Raw genomic sequence first — 25,757 nt, forward strand, 5'->3', positions numbered from 1 at the left:
ACATCCATGGTCATCCAGCAGGTTGTGTTGAGCGCTGTTACTGGTTTTGTGTTTGTATTTGTCTTGGGATTTCATTTCTTTTGCTGGGACCAAGAGTGGGTTTCTGTAAAAATGTTCTGTCTGATTAATGTGCTCACTGTTCTGACTCAGTGGATCAAAATCTCCTTTTTAAAATCTTACCCTAAAGATATCTTTTATTAAATAATTCTGTAAGTGTTTTTCCTTTAACTTTGCCTTTGAAGTAATTTGATCACACTTGAAAACGTTAATTACAATTTTAGACATAAAATCCGGGGAAGGTCAGAGGTCCTTTTCAGTTCCCATTTCTGTTATTTCTATGACCGGTTTTAAGATGAAGCTGCCAGATAAGGCTGGCGTTTGGAATTGAGGGATCTGCTAGACGGAGACTGTTTTGTCTTTAAGGATTATTTTGACATTGTGAAGAATCCCATGGACCTTTCTACCATCAAGCGGAAGCTGGACACGGGGCAGTACCAAGAGCCCTGGCAATACGTGGACGATGTCTGGCTCATGTTCAACAACGCCTGGCTCTACAATCGGAAGACGTCCCGGGTGTACAAGTTCTGCAGTAAACTCGCAGAGGTCTTTGAGCAGGAAATCGACCCCGTCATGCAGTCCCTTGGGTATTGCTGTGGACGAAAGGTACCGTTGAAACTCTCTGGGAAGTGAACCACCATTGGTGATCCAGCCAAAAAGAGTATGGTGCGATAGCTGGCGGCTGCAGCTCCAATTCAGCCCCTAGCCTGGGAACCTCCATATGCCGCAGGTGTGGCCCTAAAGAGAAAAAAAAAAGAAAAGAAAAAAAGAGATGGTATGTTAGACTCGATATTTTAGCCACACCTGTGTGCTGAGAAGTACCCAGATGGAATCTAGGCTTTCATTAAAAAAAAAAAAATTGAATAGAGCCTGAAGCTAGAGGTGCCTGTGGGGGGAGGGCCTTGGGTTAAGCATTTCTGGCTGCTCCTGTGTCCCATTCATTCGTCTGTAGTAAATGTCTCTCAGACACTGCCTGTAACCAGAAGGTCTTTAAATAGTGCGAAAATTGTGAGAAGACTGTGCAGTGTACTACCAGAAATCATTTACTAGCTAAATCTAACTCTCCATACTGGACTAGAACACTTCATGATAATAAATGGGATACAGTTTTAGGATTTTCTCCTTTGTTTTTGCAGTACGAGTTTTCCCCACAGACTTTGTGCTGCTACGGGAAGCAGCTGTGCACAATTCCTCGTGATGCTGCCTACTACAGCTATCAGAATAGGTAAGCCCTGGGCAGCCTCTGGAGTTGGGGGACAAAAGGAATGTTTTGGGGCAAGGCATGCTTCGCCTATTGCAGCCTGGGTACCTTGTTTCTTTCCTGCAGTTTCATTGAAAGGGACGGAAATTTGATTGTTTTTCGGATAGGCCCATAGTCTCTTAACTTGAAAGCATGCTTGTATAATATAAAATTTTACACTCAGAACTGCTTGCTGCACAACTGGGATCAGGTAACATGCATCAAGCTGAAATGTGACCATGTGAGAAAGACTCTAAGAGTTGAGAGTAACTCTAATAAAGCTTGACAGGCCTTTTTGGAGATATTAATAGGATTGAAACATTGTATTTTATGAATCTGTGTGTAAATATTTGCCTAATGAATTTGGCCTGAACAGTCTGATGGAAAGACTTACGTCAGTGCTAATTCGTTAAAAAATTTTAAACCATTGGAGTTCCCGTTCCTTAGCCTGGGAACCGCCATATACCGCAGGTGGCTCAGCGGGTTAAGAACTAGTACCCAGGAGTTCCCGTCGTGGCGCAGTGGTTAACGAATCCGACTAGGAACCATGAGGTTGCGGGTTCGGTCCCTGCCCTTGCTCAGTGGGTTAACGATCCGGCGTTGCCGTGAGCTGTGGTGTAGGTTGCAGACGCGGCTCGGATCCCGCATTGCTGTGGCTCTGGCGTAGGCCAGTGGCTACAGCTCCGATTCGACTCCTAGCCTGGGAACCTCCATATGCCGCGGGAGCGGCCCAAAGAAATAGCAAAAAGACAAAAAAAAAAAAAAAAAAAAAAAAAAAAGAACTAGTACCCATGAGGATGTGGGTTCAATCCCTGGCTTTGCCCAGTGGACTAAGGATCCTGAGTTGCTGTGGCACAGGCCAGCAGCTGCAGCTCTGATTCAAGCCCTGGCGTGCAGCCCTGAAAAGAAAAAAATTTAAACCATTGGCTTTTTCTTTTTAATCAGTAGCACAATACAGAATGAAATTGGTATTTTCATTGGTTAAGAACCACTCTCCTGTCATGAGATGGCCCTTTCTGGGTTTAGTAGGTGGTAGATATGCTTGAGAAATATTTGCTATTCTCTTAAAATGTGGAGATGGCTGACGAACAGCGATCTCCTGTCTTAAGTAGAGGGAGATTGAAAATGGTTTGTGTTGCTGCTGATCCCCAACCTTAAACACAACTCCCTGGTTTGGGGGTGCTTAGCAAATTAAGCTACTTTGTAGCCATTGGTTTAGGCCGCCACATGTTGCCATAGCATGAGGGCATCCTGCCTTGAAGCAGAGGTTGTAAATCTTTGTCAAATGCAGTTACATGGCCTCTGTTTTGTGAACTGGCCACTAAATCTTGATGTGACCAAGATGGAGCTTCATTCTTTGTTTGGGGGTTCAAATGTTAAATGTCAGCATTAGGGTTTGATGTTTTGGTTATTCTTATCTTGTTTGCTTGTAGTAATTACATATGTTCTAATATTTTGAAGAAGATAAGTACAGGGCTTTTTACTATTTGTTCAAAGATACGTATGCACAGGCCTGAATAATTTGGAATTTTGTGATTAGTTTTTAAAATTATGTTTTTAAAATTATTTTAATTGTTAAAAAATATCTAACCATACTCAGGATAATTAACAGCTCCCCTCAAAATCCTATTTTCAAAAAAAAAAAGAACCAGTAACTGAAAAATAGCCTTTTTTTTTTTTTTTTTTTTTTTTTTTTGCTTTTTAAGGCTACACCTGCGGCATATGGAGGTTCCCAGGCTAAGGACTGAATTGGAGCTGTAGCTGCCCAGCTACGCCACAGCCACAGCAGCGTGGGATCCCTGACCTACTGAGCAAGGACAGGAGGGATCAAACCCGCATCCTCGTGGATACTAGTTGATTCGTTTCTGCTGAGCCACAGCGGGAACTCCCTGAAAAATACCTTCAGGCAAGTGTTCCAAGCCCTGTCCAGCTCTCTTAAGCTTATGAAGCGCTGGTTCAAGCAGAGAGTGGGTCTCCCTGGACAGCCTTCCGGGTGTCTACTGGGAGTGTTACCAGCGTGACAACCCTGCTGAAACTATTTGAACATCTGGAATCTAGTTTGTCTCAGCTTGCCCTTCTATCACTAGCAGTATTTTCAAACTAAAAGTTTGAAATACCATAGCCCATTGGTAATGAAGTCTCTCCCGTGGTGACAGGTGTTGTTCTGGAGGTTCTGCCCCCCCCCCCCGCCGCCCCCCATTTACAGGTGCAGCCATAAGGTATCAAGCTTAACCTTCTTGCCCAGGGCATGGGCTTGGTAACACCTTCTCTGCCACCTTCCGTTGTCAGTCTCCTGTGAGATGAGGGATAGGAATTCACTTTGGAAACTCTCAGCTATCCAGCGCAATGACGTTAAGAGATTTAAAGAGAATAGGTTAAAAATGACTCTTCTGTGGAAAAGGCCCCACTGCTGGGTGACCAGCACAGTTGGGGTCTAAAAGGAAGAGTAGACAGAGATCGCTTGCCACCACCTCTTAAGTTTGGGGGCCTTTTCATCGTTGGTTTCTCGGTTCCTGGGTGCTCTAGGACCTGCCTTTGGTTGGCATAGGGTTGGGGCATATTTAAGCTGCCAGCACTAAGGTCGAGTGGATGGGCCACTTCACCAGGCACTCCTGCCCTCAGAGGAGGTGGTCGATGGAGTGCAAACACAGAATTGCTGTGCAAGTTCTGAAGTGGCCCATCCTATTTCTGTGTAGGACTTAATTTTTACTGATGGAAAGCAAGGCGTTCTTCTTAAGAGTAGAAACCTAAATACAGGAGTTCCCTTTTACTCACAGTCCGTTTTGAGAGTGTAAACCTGCCGCTCCCAGCTGACTCTCCTGAGGGGCGCTTCCCAGAACGCAGCCCTGGAGAGCTGGCCGCCTGTGGTTCTCGGAAGGCAGTGCTCTGCTTCTGTGAGGGACGTTTTGCTGCTCAGTTCTCCACTTGGACTGTGCGTGAACATGGTGGTGACCTGGGGCATAACGGTTTGGGTGCCTGGGCCTCCTGTTTGGGCCCTTCGAATAGGACCGTCTCCAGACCGTTTAAACAAGTGAAACGAAAATGTAAACTAGTGTATGGTTTCACTTGTTTCCCCTGCTTGGAAATTTTGAAAGTAAGTCATGTTGGGAAATCTGTTCTATAGATTTTTCCAGCTCCTCTCTAGAGAGAAGGTCGATCTGATCTATAGATCCCGCGGTTATGTGTATATACCGACGTGGTACTTAAAACAATCTGCATTTGAAAATGACTCCACACGTTCAGTTACCTTCCGATGAAGTTATGTGGCGCTGCTCAGCTATGCAGATGTGCCTCCTCATCAGGTTCTGTGAAGTGTTTCTCCTTTTTGATGCCATATTCATCCAGCTGCTTCCTTCATGTAAGGCAGAGGGCACGCAGGCTCTGAAGGCTGAAAAGCGAATCTCTGAACCATTGCGTACTTCCAGGGTGACTAAAGTTTGGACTGGGTAGTAAGATAAGGGCAGTCTGGCGTTAACATCTGCCATACACGGATGACCAGCGTGGTTTTGGCTGCTTGACTAGGTGGGTGGCTGCACCCCCGTCTGCCTGCGGGCTGGCATCGTCTGAGAAGGGTGCTCAGGAAAGCCCCGCCCCCACCCCCAGCACCTGACCCGGGCTCGTCAGAGCTGCTGTGGGGCGTGTTCATGCCATTCCTCCCAGCTGCTGACCTGAGGCTCCAGGGGAGGGGAGGTTGCTCCACACAGACAGAGAATGCGGATTTCCGAAGCCGCCCTGGGGGCTGCCATGCTGCAGCCAGTGCTTCACTCTGGGCTGGTTTCCTCAAGTGGAAAATGACGGGTTTATGATGCGTGTTTCCCGGATGCTGCTCGGCTTTAGGTCCTGCTTGAATAAAAGCTAAGAGTTTGTCCAGGATTTTAAAACTGTTTAGACGCATGTGTAATTAGCGTGGTGGTTTCCTCGCAAAATGTGCTCAGTGGTCCTCTTTGCGCTAGCCTGTGGTGGCTAGATGTTTGAGCATAAGGAATTATAGCACTCAGTTACTTTTAAAAGGAAAGCAATTTGGTGTTGAGGTTGGTTTGTTTTTGGTTTTTGGTTTTTGCACACTTTTCTGGTTGCCACTTAATTTGGTTTATGCTTTCTGTGTTTTAATTCTTGATTGCCAGTGGCGATCATGCCCTCCTGCATGTGGAAATGCCTTTCCTGCATGATGTCGAGGCTCTAAGACAATTTACAAGATAGGGAGTAGCCAGGATATCAGGATAGTTCATTCAGAGAAAGAGATACGTATCATATATCTTAAAACAGCCGTGCTAATCTGTCCCTGGTCAGAGTTTATAATCTTGGCAGACTCTGCTGATTGAATTAGTCCTAAATAAACTAGTCCCAGCGAGAAACTTTTATTTGTGCGGTTGCTACACACAGTGAATTTGTCGTGTTCCTCCTCGACAGACGGAAAAATCAGACGATCTCGAGATGTGTGCGTGCCCTGAAGTTCTACGCGTTTAATTCACCGTATGGGTGTAGTCAGTGAAATACAGCAGACCCAACACTCAGTGTGTTTAATTAAGATGAGAACTAGGACTTGTGGGGACCTATTTTAGTGGTAATGAAGACAGACTGGCCAGGCAGGGGCCTGGACCTCAGTCGTTTGTAGCCCTGTGTGTGTGTGTGTGTGTGTGTGTGTGTGTGTGTGTGTGTGTAGCCACAAGCTACTGTATCTCCTCCTGCCCGTGTGATCAGTGTGGTGCTCCGAGTCTCGTCACAGTGTCTTCAGCACTAATCCCCTTGGCATCCTGTAGACGTAGTTTTGAGCACTAAACCCGCATTTTTTGTGCTGCCGTCGCTGCCTCACGCTCATCCTTCCTGCGTGTGTCCTTCACCTCATTCGGCTTGTCTACTTTGCGGGGCCCATCTTGTTTTATGCAGCATCAGCCTGCATTCCTGTTGATTTCTCATTTGTGTCCTTTCCAAACATTTAATAGTTGTTGTTTTAATTGCTCTTATTCGACAGCTTGAGCCCAGGCTCTCTATTATAAGAAATTGGGGTGGTGGATAATTTCTCAAATGCAGATTGTGCTTTAAAGATCAACTCTGTAAATTTGCTTAACGGGGGTTATCACCAAGTCCGAGCAATCACTGAGTATCTCAGATGGATGTGTGATTGGTCCCAGGACCACAAAGTTTTAAATCAGAGCTTAGAAATGAATTTTAAGATTGTTCATGGACTTACATATATTGTATTGTTGATACAATATATCACAGTTTTTTCTCTGTGTATTATTGATAAATGGCTGGAAAGTCTTTGACCCCTATTGCGTTTCTGTTAAGTGTTTGTCTAGAGTATGGATTTGGTTTCATTTCTATTGTAAGCCAATTAACTAAGTGATTAACAGGAGAAAATTAAAACCAGTTCTGGGTGCTCAACATTTTCATACCTTAAAGGTCTGGCTTAATACCAGAAATAAAATCTATGAATTCCTGTCAAGCATAAATTTTCCATTTTAAAAAATAAAGCTAGTTCAGTTTAAATTGCTTTTCTAAGGCCTTTTGTTAGACTGTTTGGTTCAAAGTAAATTTTTCCTCAGACCCTGAAGTTATATTTGATTTTCCCTAAGTAATAACAAGATCCAAACTCCTAAATTCAGGCTCCTTGCAATTCTAGTAGTAACACCTCCTTGAAAGCATTTGCCCCTTGGAGCTGGCGAGCCGGTTGTTAGTGATGCTGGCCTGAGGCGTGTGCAGTGAGACCGAATGCTAATCAATGCTTTGCCTTGGCTTTCTGCTCTGTGTTGTCTTGGTGTGTGCGTCTTACCTTTATGTCTGTGCTATTTGTTCCCTCCCCTGTTCTCTAATCCTCCCTTCCCCACCTGCCCTGTTCCTTTCATTGTCCTCACTGACCCATCAATCAACCAACAACGCCCCCCCTTCGTCGTGGTGATCTGCCCTGCTCTGATTGGTGGCTTCGTTGCTTGGGTGGCTGTGTGTTATGATGGACCAGTTCACCCAAGTATGGCCTTCTTGCTGACAGGTATCATTTCTGTGAGAAGTGTTTCACAGAGATCCAGGGGGAGAATGTTACCCTGGGTGACGACCCTTCACAGCCCCAGACGTAAGTACCCTTCTGCCATTTCTCTCAGGGGTGACTCCTCACTGTTTGCTGCTTGTCCCTGGTGAAAAGGGAAGCGCCCCTGCCATGTGGACTTGGGTGTGATGTGCTTTTCTCGTATTAACTCACCCACGTTCATCCTTTAAACCGCAGCTGTGGGAGCGGAAGTGCAGGACCACTTCTGCATTGCTCCCTCCTCTCGAGCCCGTGACGCTGTGGCTGCAGTGCAGTGGTCCTCTTGACGCGCACTGTTCTTTTAAAACACTGGCTTGGGAGTTCCCATCATGGCACAGTGGTTAGCGAACCAGACGAGGATCCATGAGGACGGGGGTTCGATCCCTGGCCTCGCTCAGTGGGTTAAGGATCCAGCGTTGCCCTGAGCTGTGGTGTAGGTCACAGACGTGGCTCGGATCCTTCATGGCTATGGCTGTGGTGCAGGCCGGCGGCTGTAGCTCTGATGACACCCCTAGCCTGGGAACCTCCACATGGCACGGGCGCAGCCCTAAAAAGACAAAAAACAAAACAAAACAAAAACCACCACTGGATTTTCCCTCATGTCTGTCAACTTCCATTTGGGGAGGTTATAAATTTTTGGTTAGGCCTCAGAAACCAGGTAACCCTAGTCTCAGAACTGTCAGTAGCGACACTGCGTCATCCCCTGTCTGTAGCATTGAGATGATCTTCATGGGAACCTCTGTTCTTTGGTGATGGTAACAGCCCTGACGGTGAGACCTCAGCACAGACAGGCACGAGTTAGTTCCTTCCTTCCCAGAGTTCACCGTTTCTGCCCCGATGCTTGTCCTCGGATGGGGTTACTTTGGAGTAGCCAATGGCCAGAATGTGGCAGGAGAAAAGCAAAAGCAGATCCTCAAACTGGGAGTCACGTCCCTCACAGGCTTGAGATCCCCCACAGCCGCCTGGGCTGCCCACATGTGCTGCTTCTCCTGACTCCTCATGATTCCTGCCGCTCTGAGAAGTCCCCCAGTGTCACTGTCCCCCCACAGGCAAGAAAGGCTTCCCACCGAAGCAGTTTCCAGCACTGCTGGACACTTCTCTGCCCCTGAGGTTTACCTGTTTAGACACACAGCAAAGCATAGCCACCTGTAAGACAGATCAAAATGACAGAAATTCTACATATTCAATTTGTTTTTATATCTTTGTCATCTTAATTCTTTGGTCCAATTATATGATGAATAATTGGATCACGACTCTGTCAGTCAAGTAGTTTGCGTGTGTACACTGATCATAGCAAAAGGGCGATAGAAATGAAATCCTTGGAGTTCCCTCGTGGCTCAGGGGGTTAAGGATCCAGTGTTGTCACTATTGTGGCACAGGTTTGATCCCTTGTCCGGGAACTTCCTTATGCCACAGGCATGGCCCCCCCAGGAGAAATAGAAAAGAAACAAATGAAATAGCCCTTTAATATATGCTGACTTGTGTTAATGAGGGAATGTCAGCGTTAGAAGAACTAGTGGAGTTCCCACTGTGACGAGATGGGATTGCAGCATTTTAGGAGCGCTGGGACGAAGGTTCAGTCCCCGGCCTTACGCAGTGGGTGAAGGATCCAGTGTTGCCAAAGCTGTGGCTTAGATTGCAGCTGCGGCTCATATCTGATCTCTGACCTGGGAACTCCGTATGCTGCGGGGCGGCCAAAAGGAAAAAAAGAAGAATTAGTGACACGAGTGCTCATCAAATTCAGTAAGCATTCACTGCATAGATGTAATTGAAAATTAACAGGTTTGAACCTCAGTATAATTTTGCCGTCATATTTTGACTTGGCTTAATTAAATCTTGTAATAAGTGCTAATGATAGTTGGAAAAAATATTCCAAGGCGGTCAGAGAAAAATGAATGGTAGTGCTTTCTCCAGAATTGAGCCATCTGTTCATGCCCTTGTTAACAGCTACTTGGCGTTTCATCCGACCGTTACATACTGTTTATGTGAAGAACTAGTTACAGAGTAATATCCCAGAGACCTTTTCGTTTATACTCACCAGATAAATTAACATTTTTCCCTTTTTTCCCCCCAAAACAAGGACAATTTCAAAGGATCAATTTGAAAAGAAGAAAAATGATACCTTAGATCCTGAACCGTGAGTATACAGCTATTTCTTTCTGACTTTCAGGATTTAGTTTCAGATCAGGAAGCTTCCTCCTTATGGTTGGGCTGCAGGAGAAGATGCTAGAAATACATACATGGCCCTGGGTAGAATTTTTCATGTGAAGTCATTTCAGATGTGGATTCTTTTTTTTGTTTTTTTTTTTTTTTTTTGTCTAAAAAAAAATAATAAAATAAAAAACTTCCATGTGGAAGTGACATGTGGAGGTTCCCAGGCTAGGGGTTGAATCAGAGCTGCAGCCGCCAGCCTACACCACAGCCACAGCAACACAGGATCCGAGCCACATCTTTGACCTACACAGCTCACGGCAACACTGGATCCTTAACGCCCTGAGGGAGGCCAGGGATTGAACCCACATCCACCTCATGGATACTAGTTGGGTTCATTAACCTCTGAGCCACGATGGGAACTCCCTGTGTATTCTTTTTTAACTCACGCAAAATAGGTGTCTCTGTAGCATGGTGTCCAGGTACTGCATTTTAATGGTGTTAAGATTAGATGGATGTTTTGGTTCTGCTAGAACCTGTCTTATAACTTGGGATTTTTCAGAAAGGAAACCTCTTAGAAACCACTTTTTAGAAATAAGCAATGGGAAGAAGCTCTCGTCGTGGCTCAGTGGTTAACGAATCCAACTAGGAACCATGAGGTTGCAGGTTCGATCCCTGCCCTTGCTCAGTAGGTTAAGGATCTGGTGTTGATGTGAGCTGTGGTGTAGGTTGCAGACTTGGCTCGGATCCCGCGTTACTGTGGCTCTGGTGTAGGCCGGCAGCTACAGCTCCGATTTGACTCCTAGCCTGGGAACCTCCATATGCCATGGGAGCGGCCCCAGAAATGGCAAAAAAAAAAAAAAAAAACAGAAAGAAAAAGGGAAAGAAGTAATGGGAAGCCCACTGTCTTTGGTGTGCTAACATTTTCAGAGGTCTTTGTCAGATACTTTCTTCCCTGCATTGATCAGTGAGGATACTCAGTTTGCAAAGTTGGCTTGGTAAGAGCCCCTAAGGAGGCCTCAGAGATCCTTCAGTGTGGTGGCCTCTCCCAGGTCCCCAAAGCCAAGTCCTGAGGACACCCCAGCGTGTGGAGACACCCGTTTTATTCTGTCACTGGTGCAGGCCCATCTAGGGCTGTTTGATGAGCACAGCTCTGTCAGGTGTTTGGTGAATGCGGCCGTGGGTGTCCAGGCTCAGAAGCAGGTCCTCCCTCCCTCAGCCCCCAGGGCAAGACAGATTCGCCACCCCCTGCTGGGCGCTGACTCTGTCTGTCCCGCTAGCAGTGCCTGGGCAAGAAGGGGCCAGGGCTGGGGGGCAGTTTCATGTCGTGTCCCCCCTGTAGTTTTTTAGTTTCTCTACCTTTACATTCAGTTTTCCCTTTCAGAATACATCCCCTGAACACCAGGGGACAGGCGGGTCGTAGCATCGGCAGAGGGGGGTCTTGGGGAGGCAGTCCTCCTCTGGAAGCAGGTGTCGGCTGGCAGGCAGAGCTTTCTGGGCGCGGAAGTGCGAGGTCCCGGGGAGCCGTGGGGGGAGGCCCACGGGACAGGGCCACCGCCGTCGCTGCTTGCCGACACGTGGGCTTCCTCCTAAGTGTGCTGCGGAGGCTCTGGGGGACATCTGGGGTTTCTGTGACAGAAAGATCACCCCGGATCCAGGGTGGGTTTACCTGGAGGGTAGACTTTGCTCTCTAGTGGGGAGGCCAGCCAGGGGACGAGAAGCAGCAGCTCGGGGAGGAAAGGGAAGCGGGCCTGGAGGAGGCCTGGTGCGGGGGAGGCCACACCTCGGGAGCGTGGGAAGGGCCGTCCTGGGTCGGCTGCGGTTCAGGCACCGACGCACGTGAGCAGGCAGTGCCGCACGGGGAGCCGGACGGCTGGTCGTGACCGTTGAGAGCAGACCCGGTAGAACAGGGTGTCGACCACGTGTCCTGCGTTTTTGACAGTCCTCGTGCCCGTCACAGGGAGGAGTTGAGGAAAGACTGTCTTTGGAAGGCGCACAGACCTGCGGGCCTTTTAAAGTCTTGGCTCAGCCGCTGAGATCTCAGAAAAGGCGCCGGTCAGGGTGACATGGCATTTGAGGACGGAGTCAAGGTCCGGAACAGCCACCCCGTGGAATGGGAGCCACCACACAGGACGGCAGAGGGCCGCTGCACTTTGCAGTTTGCCCGTGTCCGTCTTTTCCCTCAGGCCAAGCAGGCACAGAGGAGCTGGGTTCAGCCCCATCCCTGGTTGGAGGTTTGCTCGGCCAGGGCAGTGGGAAGGTCAGGCCGGGGCTCAGCCGCCGGGAGTGAGAGAGCATCAGGGTCCAGGCTGGTCAGAAGGGCCGGAGCCCGGGACGGTTTGGAGCCGTTTGGCCCTTTCTGGCCCCTTCGGCCTTCCACGAGCTGTGTGTCATTGTGGTGGCTCTGGGCAGTGGCTGGAGAAAACAGAGGGTTTTGACCGTCCGTGTCGGCAGTGAAGATTCCCAGGCGAGGTGACGGCCCCGGGTGAGCCCTGGCGGAAGCTGAGCAGAGGGCGGGTGGGCGCTGTCCCCCAGGTAAAGGCCGTGACTGGCCAGTTAGCCTTTGTGTCCCAGCCTTGGCGCTGACTCCGAGCAGACAGTTCCTGGGCCTGGGCTTTCGAACAAGGCTATGTAACCCCGACGGTATTGTTCCCTGTCGTCGACGTCCGTTTAGGCCTGTGCAGTCAGTCAGTCGCCTAGAGCCAGCGCTGGTCTGGCAAGCATGCGGTCATGTCAGAAAAGCTGACCTGTCAAATACGCCTTCGTCATCGCGATTTTTAGAAGTAGCTTTTCATTTCTGGTTGGAGAGGAGATTGGGAGAGGAGAGAGGTGAGGCATTTATACGAAGAAAGGGAGAAAGTCAGCTTTTCTTAGAATAGATTTACAAAGAGATCCTGCTGAATAGCATTGGGAACTATGTCTAGATACTCATGTTGCAACAGAAGAAAGGGTGGGGGAAAAACTGTAATTGTAATGTATACATGTAAGGATAACCTGACCCCCTTGCTGTACAGTGGGAAAATAAAAAGAAAAAAAAAAAAAAGAAAGTCAGCTTTTCCTATAGAAAATGTCATACTGATGCATTTTTTAAATATAGCGGAATTAGTCGACAGATGCATTAATGCCACAGATTCTCAGTCATCAAGGGGACGAGGTGTGAGCACAGCCCACCAGCTCCTCAGAAGCTTGTTGTGTGGCTGCGTGTGTGACAGCAGCTTTCTTTGTCTTCTAGTTTCGTTGATTGCAAGGAGTGTGGCCGGAAGATGCATCAGATTTGTGTGCTCCACTATGATATCATTTGGCCTTCGGGGTGAGTAATTTCCTGGTGATTTTCTGTGATCTTCGGAAGGGAAGGCGGCTCTGCACAGAGGAGGGGCTGATGCGGCCGCTGCTGCTTTTCATGCATTGTTGTCAGCAAGAATCCGGCAATTAGATAGACAGCAGCTGGTTCTAAATTTAAGTCTTAAGTGTTTGCCCGATTTAGGAATCGTAGAATCAAAGCAGTCTGCCTCCTCACTATTGTATAATGATGCGATTTAAATTGCCAACAAAGTATTTGAATGCTGCGTTTCATTGGTTTGGCAACATATACTGTTTTATATAATCCGATCACACCCATTATTTTTTTGCAGCTTTGTGTGCGACAACTGCTTGAAGAAAACGGGCAGAACTCGGAAAGAAAACAAATTCAGTGCTAAGAGTAAGTTGGGGCAGACTTTCTGTCTCCCGCCTCTAAGCGTCCACATTTTAGAAAAACCTGTCCATGTCCCCGTCTTCCTGAGTTCAGCTACCACACGGCTCCAGAGCTCATCTGGGGTTTTGCCTGTGAGTCTGCTTCTGATACTTTGTATTTTTCTTGTCTCACCCTTAAGGAGAATCCTTTGCCTTGATGTTTATGTGAAAGTCAGCCTTATGGTCAGTCTGTGTGGGGTTTGTTTGTTTCCTTTTTCGGCTGCACCCAGGGCATGCAGAAGTTCCTAGGCCAGGGATCGAATCTGAGCCGCAGCTGCAGCAACACCAGATCCTTAATCCCCTGCAGCAGAGCAGGAGCTCTCCGCAGTCTCTTAGGTGAGCGTTTAGGAAGCTCACCTGGGGTAAACTTCATAACGTCCAGGGGAGACAATTTGTCAGCAGATCCTTCTCAAGAGGCTTAGAAATAAGACCCCCCGGCCGTGTGCACGCGCGCACATCCTGTTGTGACCAGCGCCCTCAAGCCCTGGGCACGTGTGCGGGGGGCTGTTTGCATGCCGATAGTTGTGGGGCGCGCTGTTGTGAGGAGCGACCCTCTTGGGCCCCGTGGGCATCACTGTCACCCAGCACTGGCCGGGCCTGATCTGGTTGGGGCCGGCAGGCCCGTTGCTGCCGCATTGAGAGCTTGGCACCAAGCAAGCCCCCTGCTGCTGCAGAAGTAACGTTTCATCGGTGTTCCTCGCTCCTGTGGCGATGAGGCTTTTCGCAGGTGTACGGTGTGTCATCTTTGTCAGCTCGGCTGGCTCTCCAGTGCTGAAGCCACCTTCTGCAGCGTGGCCTCTCCCGCCTGGCAGCGGACCTGAGTGAGAAGAGCCCCTGCTCAGTGCCTTTAAAGCTCCCCCCCCAGGACTCCCTGCTGCTCTCACTTTTCTCCAGCAGCTCAGGCAACTAGCACACTGCTTAGGGGCCCTAGCAAGAGCTGGGCCATCGGAGGAGCTGGAGCAGAGGAGTGCTGGGTGGAGGGAGGGGCCCACAGGCGGAAGGAAGCACGGGTGGCGGGCACGGAGGAAGCCCTGCTCAAGGCGTCCGAGTCAGTGTTGATTCAGCTCAAACTCTGTCTTTACCAAATCCATGTACTCTATCCTTTTGGTGGGGGGGGGGGGGGTTGTTTTTTGGTTTTTTTGCTTTTTAGGGCTGCTCTCGCTGCATATGGAGGTTCCCAGGCTAGGGGTCTAATCGGAACTGCAGCTGCTGGTCAACACCACAGCCACAGCAACACCAGATCTGAGCCACGTCTGTACACGGCAGCTCACGGCAACGCCAGATCCTTAACCCACTGAGTGAGGCCAGGGATCGAACCCATATCCTCATGGATCCTAGTCATATTTGTTACCACTGAGCCACAACAGGAACTCCCACTTCCCCTATCACTTAAACTTACTCTTGTGAAACCTTTTGAAATATTAATGAATTATGAACAACTGTAGTATTTCTCTTTAGCTCAGAGTTTCTCTACTGGCATTTAGGCCAGAAAGGTCTTTGTTGTGGGGGCTGTCCTGTGCCCCCTCAGTGCCATTAACACCACCCCACCCAGGAATGGTGGCCATCAGAAAGGTCTCTGTACATCACCACATGTCCCGGTCGGAGTGGGAAGGGACGCAGGTGAGAACCCTGCTTTAAAAGATCCGTTCTGAGGGAGTTCCCATCGTAGCTCAGCGGAAATGACGCCAACTAGTATCTATGAGGATGCAGGTTTGATCCCTGGTCTCTCTCAGTAGGTTGAGGTTCCAGCAATTGCTGTTGAGCTGCGGTGTAGGTCATAGATGAGGCTCGGATCCCACGTTGCTGTGGCTATGGTATAGCCTGGTAGCTGTGGCTCTGATTACATATGCCACAGGTGTGGCCCTGAAAAACCAAGTAAATAAATAAAAGATCCATTCTGAGCGATGTCGCTGAAGAAGTCAGCAACTTAGAATCACTTCCTGGGCCAGAGCTTCAGTGACCAAGACACAATTACTGGGAGAGCGAGGCCTCAGTGAAAAAGCAGTTGCTGCTGAAAGAGTGAGGTGTAGGGGGGTGGGGGGTGGTCCCGCCCTAGCCCCCACCCCAGTGTCCACAAGATGGTGCAGAGGGATGTGTGGACTTTTGGCAAATGAGCTTTAAAGATGTAGAACATTAGGAGTTCCCATTGTGGTTCCGCGGATTAAGAATGGACACAAGGTCCATGAGGATGCAGGTGTAATCCCTGGCCTCGCTCACTGGGTCCTGTATTGCTGCAAGTCATGGCGTAGGTCGAAGCCAAAACTCAGATCCCGAGTTGCTTCGTCTGTAGTGTAGGGCAGCAGCTACAGCTTCAATTTGACTCCTAACCTGGGACCCTCCATGTGGTGCAGGTGTGGGCTTTTGTTTGTTTTTGTCTTTTTAGGGCTGCATATGGAAGCTCCCAGGCTAGGGATGGACTCGGAGCTGTAGCTGCCAGCCTACGCCACAGCCACAGCAACGCCAGATCCGAGCCTCGTCTTTGACCTACACCACAGCTCACAGCAACACCAGATCCTTAACCCACTGAGCAAGGCCAGGGATCAAACCTGCGTCCTCATGGATGCTAGTCAGATATGTTTCCACTGAACCACACCGGGAACTCCAGAAATGGCCTTTAAAAAAAAAAACAAACAAACACCTATAGCTCTCACATATAGAAAAGGACTTCAGGAGTGTAGTGTCTCCTACACCTATTAGCATAGTCTCTGCGCATGTCTGTAGGTCACGGAAGAAAGGCTGCCTCATCGTATTTGCTCTGACCTAGGGCCGTCGGCCTTCCACAGCCACGAACCTGTGGATACAGAGGGCCGTCTCTGCTCCACCCTGTCACAGAAGGAACTCCAGAATCCGCAGACTGGGGAAGGGTCCTGGAACCAGTCCCTTGTGGATGCAGAGGAGCGGTGGGGTGGAATGTATCTTCCAGCTGCTGACCTTGCAGCCAAAACCCCCTCCCCACTTGACGCCACACACACAGCTCGACTCTGGTGGTTCAAGGGGCCAAAGGTCAGAATACGAGTGTGTGTTTACTGTGTTAGGTTATGAAAAGCCTCCCTGACAAGGTAGAGCCTGGAGGTCAGAAAGCCAAAGGCTGAAGGGTTGATCACAGAAAGAAAAGGCTCCGCCCCCTGTCATGTGCTGTGGGCGAAGGTGGGTTACAGTTGAAGAGCGGGTTCCAGTTTAAAACGGTCCTTTTTAGGCCGAGCTGTTGCACTTTCACGCACACCCCCTACACACGTGTCTGTGCAGACGCGGAGAGGCACCTGCGGGGCCACCCACTCAGCACGGAGCGGAGGCAGGAAGTGGAAACGGAGTCTGAACAGAGGACGTGGCAGCCTGAGCCCTTTGTCCAGGGAGAAGGGCAGCCGCAGAAATGCCAGGGCCTGAGCTTGCTGGTCTGGGGGAACCTGGGCACCACGGGGTGAGCACAACCCCTCTCCCCAGCACTGAGTGAGCCTGAGCTGGTTGCTCCCCAGGTTTTCACAGCACTGTCCTTACTGTAAGGCCTGTGGCTCCTCTCGCCTCCCCAGCCTCTTGACGTCGTCATGACACAGTTTGGTGCTTATGACCAGATTGTCATCATTGTCTCATTTAAAAACTGCATTTTTGGAGTTCCCGTCATGGCTCAGTGGTTAATGAATCCGACTAGGAACCCTGAGGTTGCAGACTCGATCCCTGGCCTTGCTCGGGGGTTAAGGGTCCGGCATTGCCGTGAGCTGTGGTGTAGGTCGAGGATGCAGCTTGGATCTTGTGTTGCTGTGGCTGTGGTGTAGGCCGGCGGCTGCAGCTCTGATTAGACCCCTAGCTTGGGAACCTCCATATGCTGCAGGTGCAGCCCTAAATAGATTTAAGAAAACAAAACAAAACCAAAAAAACCCTGCATTTTTAATACAGGTCCTTCAGGTGATTTGGGTAAAGGAGGTAAAGACCTAATTCGGAAGGTCGATCCTCTCACTGTGTGACAGTCGTAATGTGTGTAGTTCACGAGGGCAGGGGTGGCCCTTCCTAGCTGTGTCCTCTTCTGGATTGGAAGCCACCTCAGGCTGCAATCAACAGCAGTGTGGGAGGGTGGGGGAGCCCGGGGGGGCGGGGGCGAGAATGTGAGAATTTTCTACAGGGCCTTCACAAAGAATCCATGAGGCAGTTGTAACTCCTTTGCACCTGAGTCTCCTTCTCAGGACGATTGTCCCGGCCCCAAGGGGCATGAAGATGGGGCGGGGACAGGGTGTGAGTACACAGCGTGCGACCCGTGTGTGTGCACAGGGTGTGAAACAAACCTTAAATCCACTCTCTTATTTTTATAGTTTTTCAAGTTTTTTGTTGTTCTCTTTTGTTTTGTTTTGTTTGTTTGTTTGCTTGGTCTTTGTGGAGGGGGTTTTTGGCCGCCCTGTGGCATATGGAAGTCCCAGGCCAGGCACCAGATCCAAGCCGTCGTCGCGACCTACACTGCGGCAACACTGGATCCTTGACCCGCTATGCCAGGCCTGACATTGACTCTGCATCCTGGTGCTGCAGAGACAGCACCAATCGCATTGTGCCATAGCAGGAAGTCCAGGTTTTTATTTTTCAATGGGGTATTTATTTCATCACCATTGTAAGCTTTTCTCTTTTCAATCACTTTTGTTGAGTGTAACATATATGCCAGAAAGAACTTCACCTTTGGTGTGTTTGTTGTAGAGGAACTGAGTTTAGAAAGTCTAGATTTTGCAGATATTTCTTGGCGGGGGAGAGGGGATATAAGCCGGGTACATGGAAGCTCCCCAGCCAGGGGTTGAGCCCAAGCTACTAAATTTTGCAGACATTTTTAAACCTCCATGAGGAATCTTCTAAAGTCCTAGCATCCATAGTCAGCCATGACCTTTTGCAGCTTTTCTGTTTAGTCTTTTTCGTGTACTCACAGGGTTTTAATGCTTTCTAGACTGTATGTGTGTTTCTATGCTATGTAACTTCCTGTCACGGTGGCTGCACCTGGGGGGTGGGGCTTAGGACCCACCAGGAAGGCAGCTGGGTGGGTCTGCATCCTGGGGAGGCTTAGTTGTTTGACTCTGCAGCAGGACTCTCCCAGAGGTGGGCAGTTAAGGGTATTTGTGCCATCCTGTGGGCAAAGCTGCTCCAGCCCTGCCCTCCAGGGCAAGCAATGGGGGCTCCCCCCCCCTTTTTTAATGGGTGCACCTGCAGCATATGGAAGTTCCCAGGCAGGGGGTCAGATCGGAGCTGCATCTGCAACCTACGCCACAGCTTGTGGCAACGCTGGAGCCTTAACCCCTGAGCAAGGCCAGGGATCAAACCTACATCCTCACAGACACTGTCAGGTTCTTAACCCCCAAGCCATAGTGGGAACCCAGGCTCCCCATTTCTGTTAGAGATCCTCCAGAGCATGTGTCCGCCTTGGAGTGCAGCTGTGACAGCCATGTGAGCCAGATCTCTGTCTCCCCGGGCCCGAGTGAGACACACAGCACCCTCCCTCGTGCCTGCTCCCCACTTTTCCACAAAGCCCGTCTTCTTTCAGATTTGGGTCCACCCTTGTGACTCTTTTGCCCCTTACAGTGAGAAAAAGATGGAACTCTTTGGGCATTTGATGGCAGTTTGCAGGTGTGGAAGGCCTGAGATCCCGGGGTCCACGTTTCTCTTAGGAAAGGCTCCCCTCAGGACACACTAGGTCCCTTCTGTCAGACAACACTGAAAAGAGAAGGTGGCTCTGGCCTCAGCCGCCGGAGCCCCTCAGCCGCTCATTCCCGACTTTCAGGACTGCAGACCACACGATTGGGGAACCACTTGGAGGACCGAGTCAACAAGTTTCTGCGGCGACAGAATCATCCCGAAGCCGGGGAGGTCTTTGTCCGAGTGGTGGCCAGTTCAGACAAGACGGTGGAGGTCAAGCCGGGGATGAAGTCACGGTTTGTGTGCAGACGTCGTTGGGGCGGGCACGGCACCTGGTTAACCCAGCCCCATGCTCTGGCAGGGCTTTAGCGTTTGCGTGGTTTCTGAGTTTTTCATCGGGTAGCATGTTGCCAGCCCTGTCTCAGTACCCTAATTCATCAGGGGAGCTGAATTCCTGGCCCAGTGAAAGTGTCACAGAGAGTGGGCTCGCGGCTCTGAGCCACCCAGACAGGGGACAGCGCTGCGTCAGGGGTCAGAGGTGACCACAGCTCCAGCCCCTCTGCACCTGCAGGTCTAGAGCAGCGGGTCTTGGCGGTCGGGCGCCGTGTAAACGGCGATGTGTGCAAACAGCAGGCTCTTATATTCCAGGTTTGTGGATTCTGGGGAAATGTCTGAGTCTTTCCCATACCGAACCAAAGCGCTCTTTGCCTTCGAGGAGATTGACGGAGTGGACGTGTGCTTCTTTGGGATGCACGTCCAGGAGTATGGCTCTGACTGCCCGCCGCCCAACACAAGGTAGTCCTCCAGCTCCTCTCGGGCGTGGCGTGGCATGTCGCAGCCTCCGGCGCCATCACCGTCTGAGAGAACTGCTTCACCCACCAAACTAGCTTAGTTTTCTGCCAAGCCAGTGGGTTTTGATGACCGTTTCCTGTGTTTGGTGTCATGAGTGTGTGGCTTTGGCTCTGATCTGGCCACCCAGGCCGGCCGAACCCACAAAGAGTGGGGTGGGGGTTGCTGCGTGGGCCTGAGTGTCCTTCGGTGCAGCTGTGACAATGACATGCTCTGCCCTGATCTTGCCACACTTCTCTGTGTTGTTAGCTCAGTGAGTTTGTGGATTGGTGGTGGGAGTTTTTTCCATCCTGTTTGTGGCAGTGTAGATGCCATCAAAATTTATTTCTGGAGGGCTTTTGGAGGGGCTGGTGTTTGGTTTCAAGTTTGGGCGATAACTTTTACTTTCAATTAATTTCTCTCACACCCCTGCCCCCCCAGGCGTGTGTACATATCTTATCTGGATAGTATTCATTTCTTCCGACCCCGATGCCTCCGAACGGCTGTTTACCACGAGATCCTTATTGGATATTTAGAATATGTGAAGAAATTGGGGTGAGTGTAAATCAAATTATTCAGAACTGATACGACTCCATTTTTAACTTTCACTGTGTTTTTATTTTGTGAAATAACAGAAGTATTTTTTAAGATCTTAGGTGTTTTTATTTTGATGTTCTTGGATAGATTCGTCAGGTCTCAGGAGCTCCTTACAGACCCTGGGCCACGTGCGTCGGGGACCCCCAGCGTGGCTCGCGCCCTCCCTGCCTTCTGTGTTCGTCTCCGATTCTAGTCTGTCTGTTACATTTTTTTTTTTTTTTTTTTTTTTTTTTTTTTTTTTTTTGTCTTTTTGCTATTTCTTGGGCCGCTCCCGCGGCATATGGAGGTTCCCAGGCTAGGGGTCCAATCGGAGCTGTAGTCTCCGGCCTACGCCAGAGCCACAGCAACGCGGGATCCGAGCCACGTCTGCAACCTACACCACAGCTCACGGCAACGCCGGATCGTTAACCCACTGAGCAAGGGCAGGGACCGAACCCACAACCTTATGGTTCCTAGTCGGATTCGTTAACCACTGCGCCACGACGGGAACTCCTGTCTGTTACATATTTTACGTGACATACCGTTCACCTGTTTCCAGTGTGATTTTCAGTGACTTTACTGAGGGATGCAGCCCCCACTGTAATTCACTTTCGGAGCACTGTCACCCCCCAGCAAAATGCCAGTGCCAGTGGCTCATCCTCCCTGTCTGACCCCTGCCCCTGTGACTACTGATCTACTTTCTCTCTCCATAAAGGTGCCTTTTCTGAGTGGTCCATAGAGATGGAGTCCTACCAGCCGTGGTCTCTTGTGTCTGACTTGTTTTCCTATCTCTGTTTTTATGTTCTAGATCACATTTCTTTCCCAAATTTGAAAAAGAGGTCTTTGATTGAGGTGTTTCGAGCAGAATGACTGAGCTCTCCTTTGGCTTTAAGCTCTCAAAAGTGCTCGGCTGCTTTTCCTTTTCCGTCGTGCAGGAGAAAGCCGATGGAAGGCTCAGGCATCCGTCTGGGTCTGAGCCGTCTGGCGCGCCTGCTGCGTCACCAGCCCCCGGCGCTCTCCCGAGTCGTAGGGTCCCTGCAGCCCTCAGCCCTTGCCCGACATGCACAGCCAGGAGAGCGTCTCTTAGGGCCCATATCCAGGCTGCGTGTGCACACTCCAGAGTCCACTTTACTCTGCGCCTCCTCCAGTACCCTGGGCCAGAGCCTGTCTCAGCGCTGGTTGCATGTTCTGTCCTTGGTCCCTGTTCCTCAGCTGTCACTCCGCGAAGGCGGGGATGCTTTTGCTCCCGACATCCTTCTGAATGATGCGTGTGTCCTGCAGGTATGTAACAGGACACATCTGGGCCTGTCCCCCAAGTGAAGGAGATGACTACATCTTCCACTGCCACCCCCCTGATCAGAAAATCCCGAAGCCGAAGCGCCTGCAGGAGTGGTACAAGAAGATGCTGGACAAGGCCTTCGCCGAGCGGATCATCCACGACTACAAGGTGCCTGTGCGGCCGGGGCGGGCGCCTCATAGTTGCAGAAGGGTAAACTTGAAGCAGCTTCTCTGCCAGCACCAGTGGGCAGCTGGAGAGCAGTGCTGCTCAGCGCCGTGGAGCCGGGCCCTCCAGGAGCCCCCTCATCTCACCACTGTGCTTGTTCGCTCTCCAGGACATTTTCAAACAAGCAACTGAAGACAGGCTCACCAGTGCCAAGGAGCTGCCCTATTTTGAGGGCGACTTCTGGCCTAACGTGTTGGAGGAGAGCATTAAGGAGCTGGAGCAGGAAGAGGAGGAGCGGAAGAAGGAGGAGAGCACGGCGGCCAGCGAGACCACAGAGGTAAAGGCCGGGCCTGGAGCCCTAAGGGCTGTGCTGGGCAGTGCGGGTGCCGCTCGGCTTGCAGGCCGGCCTCCTCTGCTGGTGCTTTGACACATAGCCTCCCCTTGTCACTGCCCCCTGCAGGTTAGGCCTGGGCCCGGGGCACTGCCTGCACCGGGTGCTGGGCGAGCTGGAGGCACGTTTGCTACTAGAAGGTGGATGGGAGGGCCTTGCTCTGGCATCTGTGGGCAGGACGGGTGGGGCTGAGGCACAGAAGGATGGCAGAGGAGGGCGTGCTGCCGGGGAGCGCTGAAGAAGTGGACAGAGACGGAGACAGGTGTCCTGGTTGGGGACAGTCAGTTCAGCTGAAGAATGACCTGAGGACGAGCCTCGTTTGCCAGGCCCCATTCAGTTGCTTTGTTACCAAGTCCCCGCTCCCTCTCCGCTGGGCATTGGCACATTTGTGCGCTCACCCTGGGGGCTGCAGGGTGTGTCCTCATGAGAGAAACGGGGCGTACACTCTTGGGCCACTCCTGAGAGGGCGGGCCTGGAGGGGGGCACTCGTGGAGCAGGGACGGGAGGGGCCGGGCAGATGTGGGGTCAGAGGCCCCACTGGGAGCCGTGTTTCAATCTTGGAGTGAGAGGTGGTGGCTTAGTTGGATTTGGAGTGTCTGTAGCAAGAAGCATGTAATGGTTTTTGAGAAGAACAGCCCCAGAATTTGGGGCGCGTCTTTGGGGCACTTGAGAAAAATCCTGGATCAAGGCTGCCTGCTGCATCGGGAGCCTTCATACTGAGTCGGGTTGCTGCCCCGTCCTGAGGGGCAGCGGGAGGGCAGGGCCTGACCCCCCCCCGCCCCACCCCCCAGGAGAAGAGGTGGAGGGAGGATCGGTGGGGATGTGTTCGTCTCGAGGCATTTGATCCCAGCCAGGCAGGCCCGACACCCATGGAAGGGCCTGGGTGTGACTGCGTGGCTGCTTTGTGCCAGGCGGCATGCGCTGTAGGGCGTGTCCTTTCTGCGAGACGTTCTCCCTCGCCCCTTCTGAGTGGAGAAAGCGTGGATGAGGAGTGACAAGTCTTCATGTCACAGGGCCCGGGTCATCGTTCTCCTCCTGCCCTTTGCGGGCCCCCCCGAGGCAGGACCCATCGTCCCCTGGAGCATCAGGAGGTTTATGGCCGGAGATGCTGCTCCTCAGGGTCTGGGCGATGCCAGGAGGACCCGCCTACCGCCAGCCTGGACGGGTGGGCGAGATTTCAGTGGACGTGTCCGCGGGAGAGGGACCGGAGCTGCTTTGCGAATCCCGGTCCTTCTGTGTGCTGCCGCCGCCAGACACTCCGGCTCGTGAGGTGGCCTGAGTCAGCGCATGTGTGGGGCTCAGAGCCTGGGAGGAGAGTCTGTGCTGCCGCTGAGCGTCCACAGAGAGGGGCTCTAAGGGGGACCAGCCCTGGCCATGTGCCCCTTGAGGAGGAGTGTGTGCCCCTGGCCAATGGAAAACGTAGAACGAGGGGTGGCGGCTTCCCCCTCAATTGTTAGATCCCAACTAGCATCCCAGGTGTGTTCTTGCCTGGCGAGGAAGGGTACCATGGTGTGTGACTGGTGTGGCACAGGTGGTGCTGGCTCGAGGCTTCTGTCACCACTGTCCCCGTAGGGCCCCAGCCGACTGCAGCCCTGCTTCTTGCATCCTCACCTCTTCCTCCACGGGCTCCTCTCAAGGCACCAGCGTTTAGCGCCGTGCGGGGCCTGTGGAGGGCAGGGCTCTGCTTGGTGGTCTCCCACCTCAGCCCAGCTTCCTGGGGCCTCCACACCCATGGGCTGGTGGCCTCAGTGCCAGGCACAGAGCGGGAGGCTGGGCAGGCTGACGGCTTGGAGTCTTGTTGCAGGGCAGTCAGGGTGACAGCAAGAACGCCAAGAAGAAGAACAATAAGAAAACCAACAAGAACAAAAGCAGCATCAGCCGAGCCAACAAGAAGAAGCCCAGCATGCCCAACGTGTCCAACGACCTGTCCCAGAAGCTCTACGCCACCATGGAGAAGCACAAAGAGGTAGCCTCGGCCCTGGGGCAGGAGGGAGGCCGGCCGGGCAGTGCCACGCGGCTCATCACGCCCTCCGCGTGGCCCGGGCTCAGGGCCATCTGCTGGGCTGCGCGGGCCACCCAGCCAGCTCGCTCCTCTCCGCGGGCTCACGCCGTCCTCCCTGCCTGCCCCCAGGTCTTCTTTGTGATCCACCTCCATGCCGGGCCCGTCATCAACACGCTGCCCCCCATCGTGGACCCCGACCCCCTGCTCAGCTGCGACCTCATGGATGGGCGGGACGCCTTCCTCACGCTGGCCAGGGACAAGCACTGGGAGTTTTCCTCCCTGCGGCGCTCCAAGTGGTCCACGCTGTGCATGCTGGTGGAGCTGCACACCCAGGGCCAGGACCGCTTTGTCTACACCTGCAACGAGTGCAAGCACCACGTGGAGACGCGCTGGCACTGCACCGTGTGCGAGGTGAGCAGGCGCCACCCCCACAGGGTCCTGGCGGGGAAGGCCCCTGCCTTTCCCACAAGCCCTGAGACAGTTGGCGTTTTCCAGGAGAAGAGAGTCAAATGCAGTGTTTAAATCTGTCCACTGGCACCATTGGTTTTGAGATTATATCTTGGGGTTCCCCGAATAAGAGGCTTCGTCTTGGTGTTGGTTGGCTTCCTGTGGTGCCAGAGCTCCAGGCCCGGTCTCCCCTCACCGGTGTGGTCTGGTCCCAACCCAGCTTGGGTGCTCCCGGCGGTGTCGACCTGCGTCCAGGTGCTGGGGGGGCTGGAGGGAAGCCAGAGCTTGCTTGGGCAGCAGCCTTGGTGCTGACGTCCCGGCTGCGGGGACCCCACAGGCGCATTACATTTCCCTCGTGGATTTGTGGACCCCGGTTTTGTGTCGGGCGTGGTGGGTGCAGGGTGGCAGCGCAAGCTGCTGTGGTCCCTCTAACGGTGTCCCCATTTCTAGCCTTGCCCAGAGGTCGGGGGCCCTGCTCTTGTCAGGCTCGGTCCCTTAGGTCAGAGGCCTTGAATCTCCCCTTCCTTGTCATGGTAGAGCCACACCAGCCCCCCTCTGTGGGGGTCTTGGCCCTTTGTGAAGGGGCGTGGGCTGTCCCTGGCACGGACGGGTCCCTCACACGGGGTGTCACCCCCTCTGCAGACAGTCAGACTCCGCCCTCATGCCCCGTCCTTGCCGTGCCTTGTCAGCATTGGAGCCAGTTCTCCAGGTCATGTGCCCTCAGGGTAGCTCTGTACTCTTGGGGGCAAGTGAGGGCTCTGGAACACCCTCGGCCTCTGCCCCGCTCTCCGCCTGCTCTTCCCTCTCCCTTCCTGCTGCGGGGGATGCACGTCCTCTGGGAGGGCTCAGCCTCCAGATCTAGGGCTTTGTTCTCTGACTCCACCTGCAGCTTTTAGAAAACTGGAGTGGGGATGGCACCACAGGACCGTGCTGCCAGCCCCACTGCCCCTGGGGACGTGTTGAGGGGCAGGGCGCAGCAGCCTTGGGGGGGGGGGGGCGTGTACCCAGGGGAGGCCAGGCATGGGAGCAGGACACAGGGGTCTGGGTGCCACTCCTGGGGAGCAGAGGAAGGAAGGAAGGGCAAGGGTTAGTGGCCACCAACACCTGAGAGCTGTGGGCAGACACGATGCCCCATGGTGCGAGCCAGCAGGTCATGATGGGGATGGGGGGCATGGGGCCCCCAGAAGAGGGCAAGGGAGGATGGGTAGATGAATCGGTGGGCCTTGGAGCCTTCCAGGCTGCGGGGTCTTCCCAGGGCTAGAGGTTCCG

The 25,757-nt window shown here is 52.1% G+C and overlaps 1 protein-coding gene and 1 long non-coding RNA gene across 4 annotated transcripts in view; one reads left to right on the forward strand and one right to left on the reverse strand.

Annotated features, from left to right (window-relative positions):
- Positions 1-25,757, forward strand: part of CREBBP (CREB binding protein) — a 141,837-nt gene that overhangs the window by 112,714 nt on the left and 3,366 nt on the right. For both annotated transcript variants that reach the window (XM_005662184.4, XM_085017781.1), the window contains 13 exons: positions 424-663; positions 1,194-1,282; positions 7,287-7,367; positions 9,400-9,456; positions 12,703-12,780; positions 13,103-13,170; positions 18,946-19,096; positions 19,449-19,595; positions 20,070-20,183; positions 21,486-21,651; positions 21,818-21,985; positions 23,844-24,005; positions 24,171-24,452. In XM_005662184.4, the coding sequence (XP_005662241.2) occupies positions 424-663; positions 1,194-1,282; positions 7,287-7,367; positions 9,400-9,456; positions 12,703-12,780; positions 13,103-13,170; positions 18,946-19,096; positions 19,449-19,595; positions 20,070-20,183; positions 21,486-21,651; positions 21,818-21,985; positions 23,844-24,005; positions 24,171-24,452 (1,803 nt within the window). The remainder of the gene's footprint in view (positions 1-423; positions 664-1,193; positions 1,283-7,286; positions 7,368-9,399; positions 9,457-12,702; positions 12,781-13,102; positions 13,171-18,945; positions 19,097-19,448; positions 19,596-20,069; positions 20,184-21,485; positions 21,652-21,817; positions 21,986-23,843; positions 24,006-24,170; positions 24,453-25,757) is intronic.
- LOC146404582 (uncharacterized) lies at positions 5,082-12,517 on the reverse strand. Of its 2 annotated transcripts, none has more exons than XR_014840969.1 (2): positions 10,286-12,517; positions 5,082-9,109 (listed from the first exon to the last, which is right to left on the reverse strand). It is a non-coding gene; the product is annotated as an uncharacterized LOC146404582 (long non-coding RNA). The 2 variants fall into 2 exon arrangements; XR_014840968.1 differs by having other exon boundaries at positions 5,082-9,663.

This window comes from Sus scrofa, chromosome 3 (assembly GCF_054392235.1).
Source record: "Sus scrofa isolate SSC_HxYL_T2T_F1_AM1 chromosome 3, Sscrofa_HxYL_maternal_Yorkshire_Landrace_v2.0, whole genome shotgun sequence".
Classification (NCBI taxonomy): Eukaryota; Metazoa; Chordata; class Mammalia; order Artiodactyla; family Suidae; genus Sus; species Sus scrofa.